We start from the raw sequence: 16,677 nt of genomic DNA, 5'->3' as shown, positions 1-16,677 counted from the left end.
TTATCCAAAAATCCCTGCAGGGCTTTACAGCCAGGTTGGCTATGACCCTTCTTCCATGAGACAAGCATGCTGTGCATTTGGCTCCTAGGTGAAGGAGTCTGTGCATTTCTTTGCACCCTAATATACTAGAACAATCCATTGTCTTTATTCATAAGCATGGCAGATCCTCCCCTCAAATGTTTGTTTCATCCTGTAGATTTTCTTTCTTGTAGATTTTATAATCTTTTATTTAGCCCCCGGCTTAATATGCAAATAGACACACACTGTGAGGCATACAATACACAATGCACAAATGGCCAGACAGGGAGATACGAGTCTGTTGCCTCTTGCCTGAAAGGAACCTTTCTGAGATGTGTCACCTCCTGGTGACCTACCTTAACTCCAAGACCTTAAGAACATAATTTTTACTATTGATACATAACTTAGGGGGGAGGGATAGCTCAGTGGTTTGAGCATTGGCCTGCTAAACCCAGGGTTGTGAGTTCAATCCTTGAGGGGGCCACTTAGGGATCGGGGCAAAAATCAGTACTTGGTCCTGCTAGTGAAGGCAAGGGGCTGGACTCGATGACCTTTCAAGGTCCCTTCCAGTTCTAGGAGATGGGATATCTCCATTAAAAAAAAAAACAATAAAAAACTCCTTAAATATTCTCCGTGCAGACATTTCACAATGATTATGATGATCAGTTGGCTACTGGCTCTTGGTGGAGCTCTCACACGCTGCCCTTTGGTGAACTACTATGCAAATATTCGACTCAGGGGATCCCTGTAAAACCCTATGCATCCCTTGCTCCCTCTGCCAGTTGGCACGAAGAGTTCCCTGGTTCATAACGAGATTTTAAACGTCAAGTACTATTTTCCTCCTAGAACCTCTGAAAAAAAACGAACGTACTGAGTCTTCTATTAAAGATGGATACCATGTCCTATACTCAAAAAGTTCCATCCCCAAAAAATAGTACAATTTCAAAAATTCTAATTTCTTAAGAAAAATACAAATACAAGTTTTTAAAAATACAACAAACAAGAATTTAACATGAATACAATTGATAGAAATCAGGACAAAGGCATACAAACATACAATCTACTGCTTCATGCATGACCATAATGTAAGTGTGCATTAGTTATAATTATAATGTAAAAACGATTTTAGTAGTGACATCACAACTGCATTATGCATTCATGTGGCACCAACTTTAGTGTATCTTTCTTCAGTTTGTCACAAATATGTTATTTTCTCCACCAGAACTGCATTTGACAGTTGTTTCAACTCTTCTGAATAAATTGAAGGTGACACAGATTAATAAATTGTAAAAATCAAGGGAAAGATCTTCAAAGGCACAAGTGACAGGAGCCTAATCCCACAAAGCTAGTATAGATCTTTATACAACATGGTGTGAACATGCAATGCAGAATTAAGACTGATACATCACAGGAATCATCTGACCTTACTGAACTATTCAGACCTTTTGACAACTTCAAGACGATATTCTATATATTGAATATTTTTAAAGAAACAAAGATGTGCACATACCACACACACACAAACACTAGATGCAACAACTCTGCCTTCAATCATCAAAGAAGGGTGATTACCTATTACAACTGTAATACCTGAAGAGCTGATTTTATTATTTTAGGTTTGAAGTCGTAACCCATTTTATTGTTTTTTTTTTAATTTTGAGGACTAAGCAAACCCCCCCCCCCCCCCCCCCCCCCCCCCCAAAAAAACCCACAACAAAACAAAAAACCCTCTAATTAAAATACTAGACTTCTAAAGCCAGTGCAAAAGTGGTTACAGGAGATCAACACATGTACATCATCCAGCTAGCAGCCAGAATGTGAAATCTATAAGTAAATTCTCACTCACATCCGCTGGATGCCTGTTGCTTTCCTCCTCATGTTTCCATGGAAATGATGTCAGACTGGACAGGATAAAAATTCTGTACTATCTTCTATAAACCTTCAATTACTTTATTTTGACTGATCTGATCACTGTTTCCATGGAAATTTAAGCATAAAGGTAGCCAATAGCCTCCAGGTCCTCCTCAGCTTACAGCCAGCATATGAAATCTCCAAGCGAATTGTGCCACTCTCCAAAAAATCACATACATTGGCTATAAAAGTTTGCAGTACTTTAAATTTAAAGAAACTTATGTAAAAATACAGAAAACATATTTTGCATACCACCTGTGCTGGGTGTAATACTTTTAAGGAAGGCAAAATTAACTAATGTATTTTTATCTGAAAGTTTATTCCTAATACGCCACAAAGTCTGCACTTTTGTCAGCCATGAGGAGTCCTCCTTTCTAGATGTCCATTTAATAAGTAGTTTTTTACCTTAATGTAAGCAGGAAGAGTGCTATAAAAGTCAACGTTACATTTAGATGTTGGAATCAGACCATATCATATCAATATTTTTACACCAGGAGAAGAGTTAAATTCCATTGCATCTCTCTGTGTTTTAAAAAACTATATAAAAAGAGAATTTCTAGAATTAACTTAACATCAACCTTCCAAAAGAAAAGATGGTGCCCACAATCGTAAAGAAATCAGGAGTTATACCAACGAATGACAAAAGTCTTAATTTCCTCCACTAGTAAAGTAACTGTTCTGATCAACTAGAACACATTTTAATATTCCTTTATATGGTCTAGGTTAGAGCACCACCAAGCTTACATCTCTCTATAGAATTTCAGTTCTCTGAAGAGCTGAAAACACCAAAAAGATTTATAGGCCAGGTTGTGTGGCACCTCTTTAGATATCTCTGACTCGCCAGAATAATTCACTGAACAGTAAAGAAAAAAAAGAGACACTTTGACAAAGGTAAACATTTCTTAGGGCTGGTCTATACTTAGCCGCTAGTTCGGCGGCTGGGGATCGAACTTCCGGGTTCGATTTATCGCGTCTGGTCTGGACGCGATAAATCGAACCAGGAAGTGCTCGCCGTCGACTGCGGTACTCCATCTCAACGAGAGGAGTACCGCGGAGTCGACGGGGGAGCCTGCCTGCCCCGTGTGGACCGCGTCTGAACCGCGGTAAGTTCGAAGTAAGGTATGTCGACTTCAGCTACGTTATTCACGTAGCTGAAGTTGCGTACCTTACTTCGACTTGGGGGGTTAGTGTAGACCAGGCCTTAGACTTACACGGATTTAGATTTAAGAGATACACTTCAATTACCCATCTAATTTTTGTCTATGACTTTTCATATATCGATATTAAGAAGTTTAACTGCAGTAAAACTCTCTCCCTTGTTCTGTAAAACCGACCACATGTGTACATTGTTTGGACAGTCTGCATTACAGAAGTAATAGCTTTCCTCTGGAACTTCAGAATTTATGTCTTCAGTAAGTTTTGCATGCTTTCTATGCTTGAAAAATGTAAACTATCACGTAAGAAGCAAGCTTGCCTGCTTCCCCTACAGAGCATGCTGAACAATTACCTTTCATTGGCCATAGATTGTTACCAGCTGCTGCCATCTACCTCATTCACACCTCCCTCTACATATGGCCAGGTGGTATATGCTTACACTCACATGGTCTGGCTTCCTTCCCTTCCCTTCTCCCCCCATGCCAAAGCAAATAGCATTTCAGACAATTAACAACCTGCCCCAAAGGATTTGCTGTGAGCATATAGAAACATGGCCTACTTCCCTCACATGGGAGGCATAATTTACTAAGATTCTTTACAGCCAACTGGTATCTCAAGAAACTCTGACTATACCTCACTGCAGAAAGGCCTATCATGATCCATGGAGTGTTCACTAATTATTTTATTTTGTAACAGCCTTACTACAATAGCCTTTTCTAGACTGTTCTAATATTATTCTAATCTTATTTTTCCTAAACATTTCCTTTATTTTTCTCTGTAAAGATAAAAAAGTAACAGCAGCCTTGAGCTTTCTCAGTTTCTATCTCATGGAATCTGCAAATGTACAGCTTGAAAATCTCTGGAAATCTCACAATGACAACTCCCTCAATAACCCAGTCTTTGGTGCTCCAATACCAGTGGTATTCCAATGTTTCAACTTTCAGAATAAACACTTGACTGAAAGCATACACCCACGAAACGGCATTATGTATTTTGGTTACGCTAATATTCAAAGATGAATTTACCACTACACGTTTTCCTCGTTCATTCTATTGCGGAATTTAGAAAAATCTGATGTTAACCATTTCTTTCTCAAAGAAGGAGATACAAATTTTAAGGGCATTTAAGGGTAATGCATGAATTGCTAGAAGCCCAGTACTTAGCTTTTTCAATCATACTTTGCTCCAATCATAAATAGAGATGCTTAAGACTATGGAGGTGGTGAAGGGCTCACTCCGAGCCAAGTTGGCAAATTGAAAAGAACAGAAGAATTTGCATTAAGTCCAAATTAAAATATTCTGTAATTGATACTCTTTAATTCTTTAAAGAACGGTAACACTGGAATTGTTCACATCCCTTTTCTCCACTTCCTCTGCTCCCCCCCCCCCCAAGTTCTCTAACCAGTCTATGAGGCTGTACTATTTTGGGCTGTGACCATCTAAGTACTTTAATAATATTGGAGATCATCTCTTCACTATGCTTTGCTACAAGTCTATACACAAACACTGGGACTTATGCTTTCTCCACCATGCAGAAATCATAAGATGAAGGCCTCTAGTAGAACTTAAGTGAGTCATCTAATGAAATGAGGAAGGAATCAGCTGAGTGAAGCAGACAAAGACGAACTTCAAACACTCACTTTTCAGAGAGTCAATTTTGTCTTCCAAAACTACCAACAATAGTTGTGGGCTTTCTCTGCTCTATACTTTGCAAACTAAAATCAAACTGACTGATTCCTGGTCTGAGAGAAAGAGGAAAGAATGAATGATTGCATAAGTTTTTGCTGGTTTTACTTACTACAACAGGAATGTACTATAGGGAACAATCCAGCATTTGCAGGGGATGGACTGGATGATCTAATACAACTTTTCCATCTCTGACTTTTTAGAGCTGGTCCAAGTTCACAGAAAGGATATTTCTATCCAATAGTGCTGAATGAAGAGAGATCCAAAAAAGAAAACCAGTGTAGCAAATCATACACACTAGCATAACATTCTTACATAAAATGCTGTAATTATATATGCGCACATGAAACACCTGTAGACAAAGTAGCAGATCATTTTTAAAATTAAATTTTTTCTATTTATTGCAGCTTTTTAAGCTGTCTGGCCTTTAGAAAACAAGCCTTCTGACCAGTTTGCAGCCTGAAGAATAGCTTCTACAAGTTGCTGCTTGTACATTACCACTAATAACCAATACTAGCAAGAGCAAGCTTGTCCCCTAAAAAAAGAGCTTTGTCCCTAAATGAGGAGCTCTGTCCACCTCATGTACAGAATGACTAGGATCAAGTTACTATTAATTCAAAATGCCTTTTCCTCCAACTTCCTTCTTCTCTTTGTGTAGATTTAAAAGAAAAGCCACATCAGTACTGAAACACTATTTGGCCCTAAGCTACAGTGCATCCCTCTGCTTTAAAATATCAGCCTTCCTCCCACTGCCTACCTGATTGCACTGACTAGATCGGGGTGGGCAAACTTTTTGGCCCGAGGGCCACATCTGGGTATGGAAATTGTATGGCAGGCCATGAATGCTCACAAAATTGGGGGTTGGGGTGTGGGAGGGGGTGAGGGCTCCGGCTGGTGGTGCGGGCTCTGGGGTGGGGCCAGAAATGAGGAATTCAGGGTACGGGAGGGGGCTCCGGGATGGGACCGAGGGGTTCGGGCAGGAGCGGGATCAGGGCTGGGGCAGGGGGTTGGGGCACGGGAGAAGGTCGGGGTGCAGGCTCCAGGCAGCGCTTACCTCAAGCAGCTCCCAGAAGCAGTGGCATATCCCCCCTCTGGCTCCTATGCGAACAGGCGGCTCTGCGCGCTGCCCCGTCCGCAGGTGGTTCCTGGCTAATGGGAGCTGCAGGGGTGGTGTCTGAGGCAGGGGCAGCATGCGGAGCCCCCCGGTTTCCCCCTACGCATAGGAGCCGAATGGGGGACATGCCGCTGCTTCTGGGAGCTGCGCAGAGCCACAGCACACGCGGAATGGGGCAAGCCCCCGATCCCGCTACCCAGCTGGAGCACTGGAGCGGGACACCCTGCTCCCCAGCGGGAACTCGAGGGCTGGATTAAAATGTCTGATGGGCTGGATGCGGCCCGCAGGCCATAGTTTGCCCACCTCTGGAATAGATGATCAAAATGGTCCTTCTTTTGGAAAAAAAAAAAAAAAAAAAATCTAGGAAACACAATTTTCCAAATGGAATTAATATATAAGAGGAAGTGTGTGATTTGAGGGATCAAGAATGAAATCTACCTTGAGTTTACCTTGGAGAGGCTGAGCATACAGTAGAACCTCTATACTTCAATGTGACTACTCACATGTATGAAGTTACACATACGCCTAATTTTTGGAAGGATTAGAGTCTAAGGGTGTATCTCCACTGGAATAAAAGATTCATGGCACAGCCATAGCTGGCCCAGGTCAGCAGACTCGGGTTCACAAGGCTAAAAATTGCTGCGTAGACATTCAGGCTTGGGCTGGAGCCCAAGCTCTGGGACCCTCCCCCCCTCACAGGGTCCTAGAGCTTAGGCTCCAGCCCGAGTGTGAATATCTATACAGCAATTTTACAGCCCCACAGCCCACGCCCATGAGCCTGAGTCAGCTAACCCAGGCCAGCCGTGAGTGTTTAATTACTGTGTACATGTACCTTAAGAGAGAACTCATTAATACCCAATTTCATCTCTGGATTAGTTTAGTTATTAACACATTATTGCAGAACCAGACTGGAAACAACCACCAGTGAACAACTCATACCTTTTTAGTGATCCTATTGGGGTGAAATGAAACCCACAGGGGCTAGAAAGGTCAGTGGGGCACAGGGGTGAAGTCCATAGGACAACTGAGAATGATAATTGAATATTGTTCCTTCTAGTGTGTTGCTGTTATTGATCTCTTACCAGAGAAGACTAAGATATGTAAAGAGTCCTTTGATAATCTGAAAATAATTCTGATCAAATATTGACAAAAAGGTTCTGTTCATTTTTGAGTAAAAAGTAATTCTTTTAAGCCTTGATTTCCAAATTATTACCATCATTAGAAGACCATCTGCCTGTCTCCCCAAAACAAGTTATCTCAGTACTTATAAAATTATAACTTGCAATAAAGATCCCTTTTTCCTTGGCTTGTACTGTAACACTCAGAAATTACACTGTAAAATCAACAAATTAATTTGAAAACACTGAAGTCTCCTTTTCATATCTACCATTAGCAGCTGTTATGATATTTGATTTTTTTCCACAAAAAATCCTAGCACCTAGAGACCTGTGATTATGTAGGAATCTTGGCTTTCAAAAAAAAAAAAAAAAAGAAGAAGTTTCCATCTCACATGGTCGTAGAGTGAAGCTTGAAAGTGTGACTTCAAGCATACCTTATGGCCTCAAAAAACAAAAAAAAGCCTTAAAATTTGTTTTTAACACAATAATGATTTTTAAGCCAGACTCAGTTGTTGGGGCCTGACTCATGATTTTTGAATGCTGATTTCTGAACCATTTGTATAATGGGATGACAGAAGTTACTTTTACTGCTTATGTTCAATTACCATCCAGTAGCGATTTATCATAGTAACTATTTGTCCGACTTAAACTTGTACTACTTTTGGAGGTCATCCTACTTTTATCAAGTTTCATTACCTCCCTCTACCCTTTCAGGTTACAGCAGCTAAGCTAACAGCTGCACCACTTCCATGAACTCAGGATAGGCAAATTTGTGTCTGTGGTAACTGTTTCCACATCAATAAGCCAAATACAGAACATATTAGGTCACACCTTTGAGGACTGCTATAAAATAAGTATTAATTCATTGTTACTATAAAGGATTTAAGAACAATGCTACCCATAGAGATTTCCTCAATTATGCTTAAAATACTATCAGAGGGACAATACACTGAGTGGTACTACAGATTGACAACTGTTACAAATTTTGCTGAATTATGAGCACTTGTGGTGTAGATTGCTACTCCTCCTACTGATTCAGCTGAGACTTCAGAATTTTCTTTCAATTTGAGTTATCCCTATATTAGAGGTTCAAGACATACCATACTGTAGGCATGGTACATTTCTAACAAGCTGATTGGTCTTATTTTACTGCTTTAAGCTGTGCGAGCATTATTTAGATTGTTTTGCATACTTCCATGGCATGCTTTGATTTCTGGTTGTTGATCATTTTCATAGCAGGACACTTTACTGCAGTATTCTTCCAAACTTACTTTACAGTCATGCTTTAGTTCAATATATTTATATGCAAAACACAATTTCCAGTGCAGGCAAGCCAACAAACAGAACAGCTTACTAGAATTTCAGTTTACTTTGTTAAAGGAAATTATTTTAAATTAATGTGGCTACTGAACTGTTGCCACACTTGACCTCAGAAAACATATTCCTTCTAATTTTTGCTGTGAACATTTATTTATTTAAGCTAAACTCCAGGTCTTGAAAGTTGACCATAAAGACATCTCAGATTTCCCGCTACTATTTAGTATTCTCTCTTTCTAAACAAGGGCAAACAACATATGTTTGCTGCATTAGTGTATACTGCCAGAACATCACTATTAAATGAAATCATCTATGTATTTTTGGTAGAATCTTATTTAACAACTTCCACCCCTGACAGAAGCAGAGTTAGTTGAAACAAGGCTGTTTTGTTTTCGCTGAGCAGCAGTTCGATCACTGGTTTCTAGATGGCACTCAAAACATTTTTCCATATGCTCTTCTCAAAGAGAATCTGACTTAAATGTGGTTTACCTTTACCAGTGAATGAAGGCTTTTTTCACCAAACATATCCCAGAGGAAGGTCAGGTCTTCCTGGCTGTCTACATGTGGCTGCAGCTGGGCTGGCAATGCAGCCAGCAGCTCATACAGACCTATAAAATGAAAATAAAACACAAAGTGTAATCTAAGGGTGATCTCATTAATTTCACTTAACAGTTCTGTGTAATTGGCTGCCTGCAGCATGTCATTTTAACTGGATAGGGAGTCTGCAGTATCCAGCAAAACCTAAAGAATCAAAGGGAACATTTTTTAAAATTACTAGGAAGCAGATATTACCAGTGTACTTTTTACCTTGTCACAGTGTCAAGCTTTTATATCCATATATATTTACATAAGACTATACAGAAAATTCATAAAGATTTTTGAAGAAGGACAAATCCTGAAAAAAAAATACATTCCTGTGCTTAATCGTTATTCCATTACCCTTGATGTTAGCCAAAGAGTGAAATGAGTCATGAATAGGAAAAACTTCCTTAAAAGAACAGAAACTGGAAAGGGTGGTCCATTAAAAAGAGTTCATGGTTTCTCTAAATATTTCTTGCTAATATATTGTTTAATACATTTTTTATCCTGCTTCCAGCAGAGATTTACAGCAAGACAAAAGAAACTGCATTGTTAGTTATGGAGTAGCCAGATCTTTAGTATACCAACACATGCGTGCATAAGCTACATTTTAAAGTTTTTAGGTATGCAACATTTATCCAAGATTCTCTAAAAGTGTTAAAGTAACTGCTGCTCCCAGTGGCACACCTCTCTAACAGTCTCCCAGGGGCAGACAGTAGCGCAGTGTTCCACAGTAGCATACAGCATAAACTATCCATCATGCACACAGACCATCAAACTGCTGTCCAAGAAATGTAGCAACAGTGCTTGCAGCAGCGCTCTTTAGGGAGGTAACCTGGCATGAGTTGATATCAATTCATAGCACATGCTTAATTTTCCAGTGGGATTACTTGGGGTAAAAAGGACAAAATGCCTTTTTCTCCTGTCTGCTGTCTACAAAAACACCAATAACCTCCTGGGATGCACTATACATGATCCTGGTATTATTTTTAGGCAAAGTAAGTGCTGCTGTTCCTCACAAGGACAGCTTTACAAGATATTTAACTAGTAAAGCACATTATGGTAAATTATAGGTTGCCTATCACTATTATGCCTATTATCTCCCAAAAACATAAGATTTAAATATTTTATTAATCTGCATTGTTTCACAACCTTTTAAGGCATCATTTGTCCCTTCTAAAATTAAATATAGCACCTTTGGGATCTGATTATTTAACATTTCTCTCTCTTTTTGTTGGCTTTGAGTACAGTATTGTGGAAAAAATGTTCCTTCCAGTTACATTCTTTTCTGTGGTCCAAATGTTTTTGGTGGTTGACATTCATTTCTCTCAAAATCTTGCTTTTATTTAAATCTGTTCTTGTTTATGCTTCAGAAATACTATAAAAAGAGGATATAACTCAAACCACTACAATTTTGCACAGATATAAAAAAAACAGAGCCTTAGCCAACTACAGCCTAGTAGTTGTACTAACACCCAAAGATCACAAGTTCAAAATAGGATGCTTGGCTCTTAGTCTCTGGATTAATAGAAGTTAGGCACCTGGTGTAAATGGATATGTGCAGCACTGTGTGGTTTAAACATAAACTTGGCTGTTATTTAAGCATATTCACAAAAGTTTGATAGGGAGTCACAGTAGTTATCAGCTGCACAAAGTTACATTCATCATTCTGACTAGGGAAACAAGTGCTTGATAAAAGGAAAATTTAAAATTGGAAAAGTGAAAATTTAATTAAGCACTGACTGACTTCTTATTGAAGACTAAGATTTCCTACATACACGGATTTAGAGAGTTTTGGTTTTGCACACTTAATTCTCCAGCCAATTGTGTTATTACAATAGCATGTATCCTTCACAATAAACTAAGGCTAAGTTTACACTGCACTTTCATTGCCCAAGGGCCTATTGAACGAAAAAAGTTTTAATGACGAAAAGCGCTGGCGTGGACAGTGCTTTGTCAGTGGGAGGTGCTCTCCCACTGACGAATCTACCGCCCCTTCTTGGGGGTGGTTTTATTTTGTTGTCAGGAGAGCTCTCTCCTGGTGACAAAGAGCAGCTACACTGCGTGCCTTACAGTGGAAAGGCTTAAGCAGCATGGCTGTGCCACTGCAATCTGCGTGGTGTAGACTTAGCCTAAGACATGGTTGTTTGAAAGTAGGAGTTGAAAATAGAAGATTTAGCCTTACACTGTGGCACAACCACCATTTAGGAACACGTCATATCTACCATTCAGAGGAAAGAAAATATTAACTTGAGCCATTTCCTCTAAGTAAAGATGCTGGTTGGAATAACCATTTTCTCTTGATTAATAGACCTGTTCCTATTTTTCCATAAAATGTGCTATAAAATACACTCGTTTCGCCCTTGTAACAGGTCACTGTACCTTGACTCTCAGACAATTTCGTCAAAGAAAATTAAAGTATTCACAAAAATAGAGGTTTAAATATTAAAGTGATAATACAACAGTATAGATTTCACAAGGCAGGCACTATATACCTTCTTTGGAATAGGATATATTATCAGTGTTATGCTGTAAACTGAGTTTGATGTAACCTGTTAATTTCTCTCACCCACCACAAAGAGGAAGGAAATTCAAAGTTAATGCTATATCGCTAATTTGCTATTCTGTCATTTTCACTCTGTTGTGTTTGACTTGAAAGAGGAAAAAAATGGCTTTAAGCTTCTTCATGACTGTGATGCTGTATGACTGGAACATGACCATTTATATAATTAATATTACCACTATTAGACAATTGCAACAAATCTTGAACAAAGTATATCATGTAAGGTATCAATGGAAAAGTTATGATTTGCTAAGTATGATTATCCTGTTTATATGTATGTATCATTTTTGTACCTGAAGTTATAGATATTGACTATGTACTGGCACCCTACATATGTGCTGTATTCCTGTGGTGACACCCACCAGGTAATTTACATCCAGTCTGGTCAGCACCTTGTGAATGAGCTATTCAAACTGATGGCCCACCAAAGAATACTTAGCTCTCACAATGGGTCATAGAAGACCCATTGTGAGACCCATTGTCCCTGCCTGGTGAGCCTTCCTGTGGTTGCCTTAGCCAGAAAATTGGTAATGCTCCTATGAGTTATCAAAGCATGCAAGGGCATGTGACTTGCTCACATGACCCTGGACTCCCATCTTGTACCTGTAATTTTCCACAAACTAAGACTGAGAGCAGTCCCTCCAGATGGGAGAAAGTATAAAGGACCCTGGAAGCATCTCCATTTTGCCTCTTTCCTGCTCTGATCTCTGGACTTAAACTAAAAGGATCATTCCAGTCAATGGACTGAGGACCTTCTTATTGTTTGGAAGTTACCAGAGACTTTACAAGTCAGCAGTTTATTGCATCATGGCGTCAAACCTGATACAAGAACTTTTCAATGAGTGTATGCATTTGATTTCCTTAACCATTTTAACTCTCTCATTCTTTTCTCTTATGAATAAACCTTTAGATATTAGATACTAAAGGACTGGCAACAACGTGTATATTGGGTAAGATCTGAGTTATATATTGACCTGGGTATGTTGCTGATCTTTTGAGATCAGATGAACACTTTGATGAAATTGGCTTTCAATAACCATTCATCATCAAGTTTAGTGTCTGGGTGGTGAAACAAGGACTGGGATGCTTAAGGAGACTGCAGTTTGGACTTCTTGTTAACCAGTGTGGTGAGACAGAAGTTTACTTTTGGTTCTGGTATGGTATATCTAATAATAAAATAACCACCAGTTTGGGATGAGTCTGCCCTATTTCTCACAATTCATCCTGAATTTGGCATCCTCAGCTGTGACCCACTGAGGCATGGTGACAATGACACAAGGAAATCATGAAGATGTTTTGGTTTTCTTTTTATAAAGGAGTTTCCTTTCTGGATTTTATATTAAAAATTCAGGTCCTGTCTATCTTGGAAGACACCATAGGGCAAAAGAACTAGTGAACTGATGACATCACAGGAACCAAGAGGCTGAAACGTGGAGAAATTCTTAGACAGTTTTACACACATTTAATTTCAGTGACTAAGCAACAGTTTGAAAAGATGGAAAAAGGATGGGTTAATTAAAAATTCACTCACCCCAATGTAGAGAGAATTTTTCAAATCGCTATTTTGTTTATATTGTGGTTCATCCACCATTTTTGTATTCCTTCTTGTTAGGCCAGTTGGTGCCCTTTTCGGTTAAAATGGGAAAGGTGGTGTCATGTGACCTAGGTAATCTGCCCAGTACCAAGAAGGCATAAAAGGTCTGTGCACCCAGTGCCAGGGGCTGTCCAGGTTCGTGGCAGTCCAGTGTTTAGGGTGTCCTAGCCGACACTATGCGTCAACAAAAGAAGAGATTTGCTTGTTGTTCCCGTTTCCGATCCTGAGTGTGTCCGCTCCTGAATCCTTGTATCGTGTGGTCGTGTGTCTCCGGTTCCTGATGTTGTTGGTGATCCTGCTGTACCCCTGGATCCATGTGTATGTTCCCTGTCCATAATAGCCTATGATCTGGTGATGTACTGACTTCAGTACCAGTCGAGCCTACCTCTTGCCAGGTACCCCGAGGAGGACTGGCCAAGCCTGCCCCGGACCAGCTACCCCGAGGAGGACTGGCCAAGCCTGCCCCGGGCCAGCTACCCCGAGGAGGACTGGCCAAGCTTGCCCCGGGCCAGCTACCCTGGTGGAGAGCTGCAGGACCGGCCCCCAAGCCCCGCACCCGAGCCCAATGCTCCTGGACTGGCCCGAGCCCGCTGTCGCCAATGAGGTAGGCCCCGAGGGGGAATATGGAAGTAGCCCGGGGGTAGCCGACCCCGGTCAGGCTGCAGAGGCCTGTGAGCCGATGTCAGGGTGTTTCGGTCAGGATACCCCACTAACCAGCAGCGGCAGCAACCGCTGCTAGGGCCCCGGGCTGGAACGCAGTGGAGTGGGTGGGCCTGCGTTCCCCCCTGCCACCCCATTCACGGGTGGCAGGCTTCCCCCTCACCCGACGCTCAGGTGTAGGAGCCTGAGCTTACCCCAATTGCTTGGTTGCTCAGCCCCTGCATTCAAGGGCCTGAGCTGTGACTGTTTGTGCCCCGCCCTGAACCAGGGCCAGGGCTACTTAACTGCTTGCCTGCTCAGCCCTGCCCCATAGGGCCTCAGCTCCTTAACTGCTTGTCTGCTCAGCCCTGCACCAGAGGGCCTGAGCTACTTAACTGCTTGCCTGCTCAGCCTTGCACCAGAGGACCTGAGCTCCTTAGCTGCTTGTTTGCTCAGCCCCCGCACTCAAGGGCCTGAGCTGGGACTGTTTGTGCCCCGCCCTGAACCAGGGCCCAGACTCCTTGACTGATTGTTTGCTCAGCCCCTGCATCCAAGGGCCTGAGCTGTGACTGGTTGTGCCCCGCCCCGCCCCAGGGCCTGGGCCTGCTTAAACTGGGGACTATTGCTCAGCCCCTGCACCAAAGGGCCTGAGCTAGCTGAGTGTTTGTTAAGCCCTGCGGAAAGGGGCCGAAACCTTGACTGTCTGTGCTACAGTGAGCCGGTGTGGCGCCCCTCCGTCCCGGAGGGTAGAGCCCCGGCTCGACCCTACTACAGGGAGATACTGCTCTCTGGTTCTTATTTACAATGTCACCTGAAAGTGAGAACAGGCATTCGCATGGCAATTTTGTAGCTAGCGTTGCAAGGTATTTACATGCCAGATATGCTAAACATTTGTATGCTCCTTTGTGCTTTGGCCACCATTCCAGAGGACATGCTTCCATGCTGATGACGCGCATTAAAAAAATAATGCGTTAATTAAATTTGTGACTGAACTCCTTGGGGGAGAATTGTATGTCTCCTGTTCTGTTTTACCTGCATTCTGCCATACATTTCATATTATAGCAGTCTCGGATGATGACCCAGCACATATTCGTTTTAAGAACGCTTTCACAGCAGCTTTGACAAAAAGCAAAGAAGGTGCCAATGTGAGATTTTTAAAAATAGCTATGGCACTCGACCCAAGGTTTAAGAAACTGAAGTGCTATCCAAAATCTGAGAGGAACAAGGTGTAGAGCATGCTTTCAGAAGTCTTAAAAGAGCAACACTCCGATGTGGAAACTACAGAACCCGAACCACCAAAAAAGAAAATCAACCTTCTGCTGGTGGGGCATCTGACTCAGATGATGAAAATGAACATGCGTCAGTCCGCACTGCTTTGGATTGTTATCGGTAGAACCCGTCATCAGAATGGATGCATGTCCTCTGGAATGGTGGTTGAAGCATGAAGGGACATATGAATCTTTAGCGCATCTGGCATGTAAACTTCTTGCCATGCCAGCTACAACAGTGCTATATGAATGCCTGTTCTTACTTTCAGGTGACATTGTAAACAAGAAGCTGGCAGCATTATCTCCTGTAAATTGTAACCAAACTTGTTTGTCTGAGCGATTGGCTGAAGTAGGACTGAGTGGACTTGTAGGCACGAAAGTTTTACATTGTTTTATTTTAATTCTAATTTGTAAGTTCAACTTTCATGATAAAGAGATTGCACTACAATACCTGTATTAGGTGAATTGAAAAATACTATTTCTTTTGTTTTTTTACAGTGCAAATATTTGTAATAAAAAAACAAATATAAAGTGAGCACTGTACACTTTGTATTCTGTGTTATAGTTGAAATCAATATACTTGAAAATGTAGAAAACAGCCAAAAATATTTAAATAAATGGTATTCGATTATTGTTTAACATCGCACCATTAATTGCAATTAATTTTTTTAATCGCTTGACAGCCCTAATAAAAAGATTTCAATATTAGAAATTAAGCGGTCAGCTGTGGTGCTGCTTGAACAAGATTCCTATTTTTTAATATGTGGTTCTCAACTCTACTTCCATGCCAACAAACAAAAAAAGGTTTTTTTACGCTGTATCTCCAAAGCTGAACTTTCAAAGTTCAGGTCACCTGATTCAGTCATTTCCTCTCTTCAAACTGAACTGTGGGCTAGAAAAAGATGCCAAATTAATAGTCTTAGAGACAGATTCAATTCTGTCTAGGTTCTCATACTACTCCAAAAGCCACGGTATCTGAACAATTTCCAGAAGTGCTTAAACAATACAGTTAGCATGTGCCCTATGCACTTTTTTCCTCCTGCCTCCCAAGGGAGAAATTATGCATGTAACAACAAAGCTGTTGTTTTTATTACATATGATGTGCTATTTGGTTTTCCTGCATAGTGAAAAGAAGGTGAAAGGTGTATGCCTTGCACTTGATATTATTAGTGAATGTGCTAGGTGTACTCTGCTGATCAAGAGAATGCATAGAGCAGCAATAGGCAGCAGCTGCACAAACTTCCCCACATTGCCAATGCAATGCCCCTCTACCAAGTTCTAAAGAGACTTCCTTTGGGATAAGAATACTTAAGTTTATCATGCTTATTCAAATCCTAAGCTAACACTGCCAAAAACAGTGCCTATAGTTGCCAGATGTGAAAGGATAAGAGACTGCCAAATCATTTCACTTGGGTCACCAAACTGCCATTAGATGGTAATGGCTTCAGGTCACTACAAGCCTATGGGTCCGATGTGAACTGGTGTCCTAGATGTGTAATACTTTATAGGCTTGATCCAAAGTCTGTTGAAGTCAATGAAAGGACTGTCATTAACTATATAGGTCCTATATCTCATTGCCAATCCTCTGAGCTATCTACAAGTTTAAATTTTTTTTTAATTAACCCTTCAACATTCTAGCCATTAAAATAGTACTGTACTCCACATATGATATCAACATTCTAGAAGCAAAGTAAGAGAAAGTTACTCACACACTGT

The 16,677-nt window shown here is 40.9% G+C and overlaps 1 protein-coding gene across 1 annotated transcript in view; it reads right to left on the bottom strand.

The window, feature by feature from the left end:
- The window catches only part of MPP7 (membrane palmitoylated protein 7), a 197,978-nt gene that overhangs the window by 151,404 nt on the left and 29,897 nt on the right, over positions 1-16,677 (bottom strand). The window contains exon 2 of the mRNA XM_029911622.1: positions 8,808-8,926. Within this exon, the coding sequence (XP_029767482.1) occupies positions 8,808-8,926 (119 nt within the window). The remainder of the gene's footprint in view (positions 1-8,807; positions 8,927-16,677) is intronic.

The sequence above is a fragment of the Terrapene carolina genome, unplaced genomic scaffold (assembly GCF_002925995.2).
Source record: "Terrapene carolina triunguis isolate 2854851 unplaced genomic scaffold, T_m_triunguis-2.0 Scaffold111, whole genome shotgun sequence".
Taxonomy (NCBI): Eukaryota; Metazoa; Chordata; order Testudines; family Emydidae; genus Terrapene; species Terrapene triunguis.
Note: the sequence above shows the minus strand (reverse complement) of the source record. Positions and strands in the feature narration are given on the sequence as shown.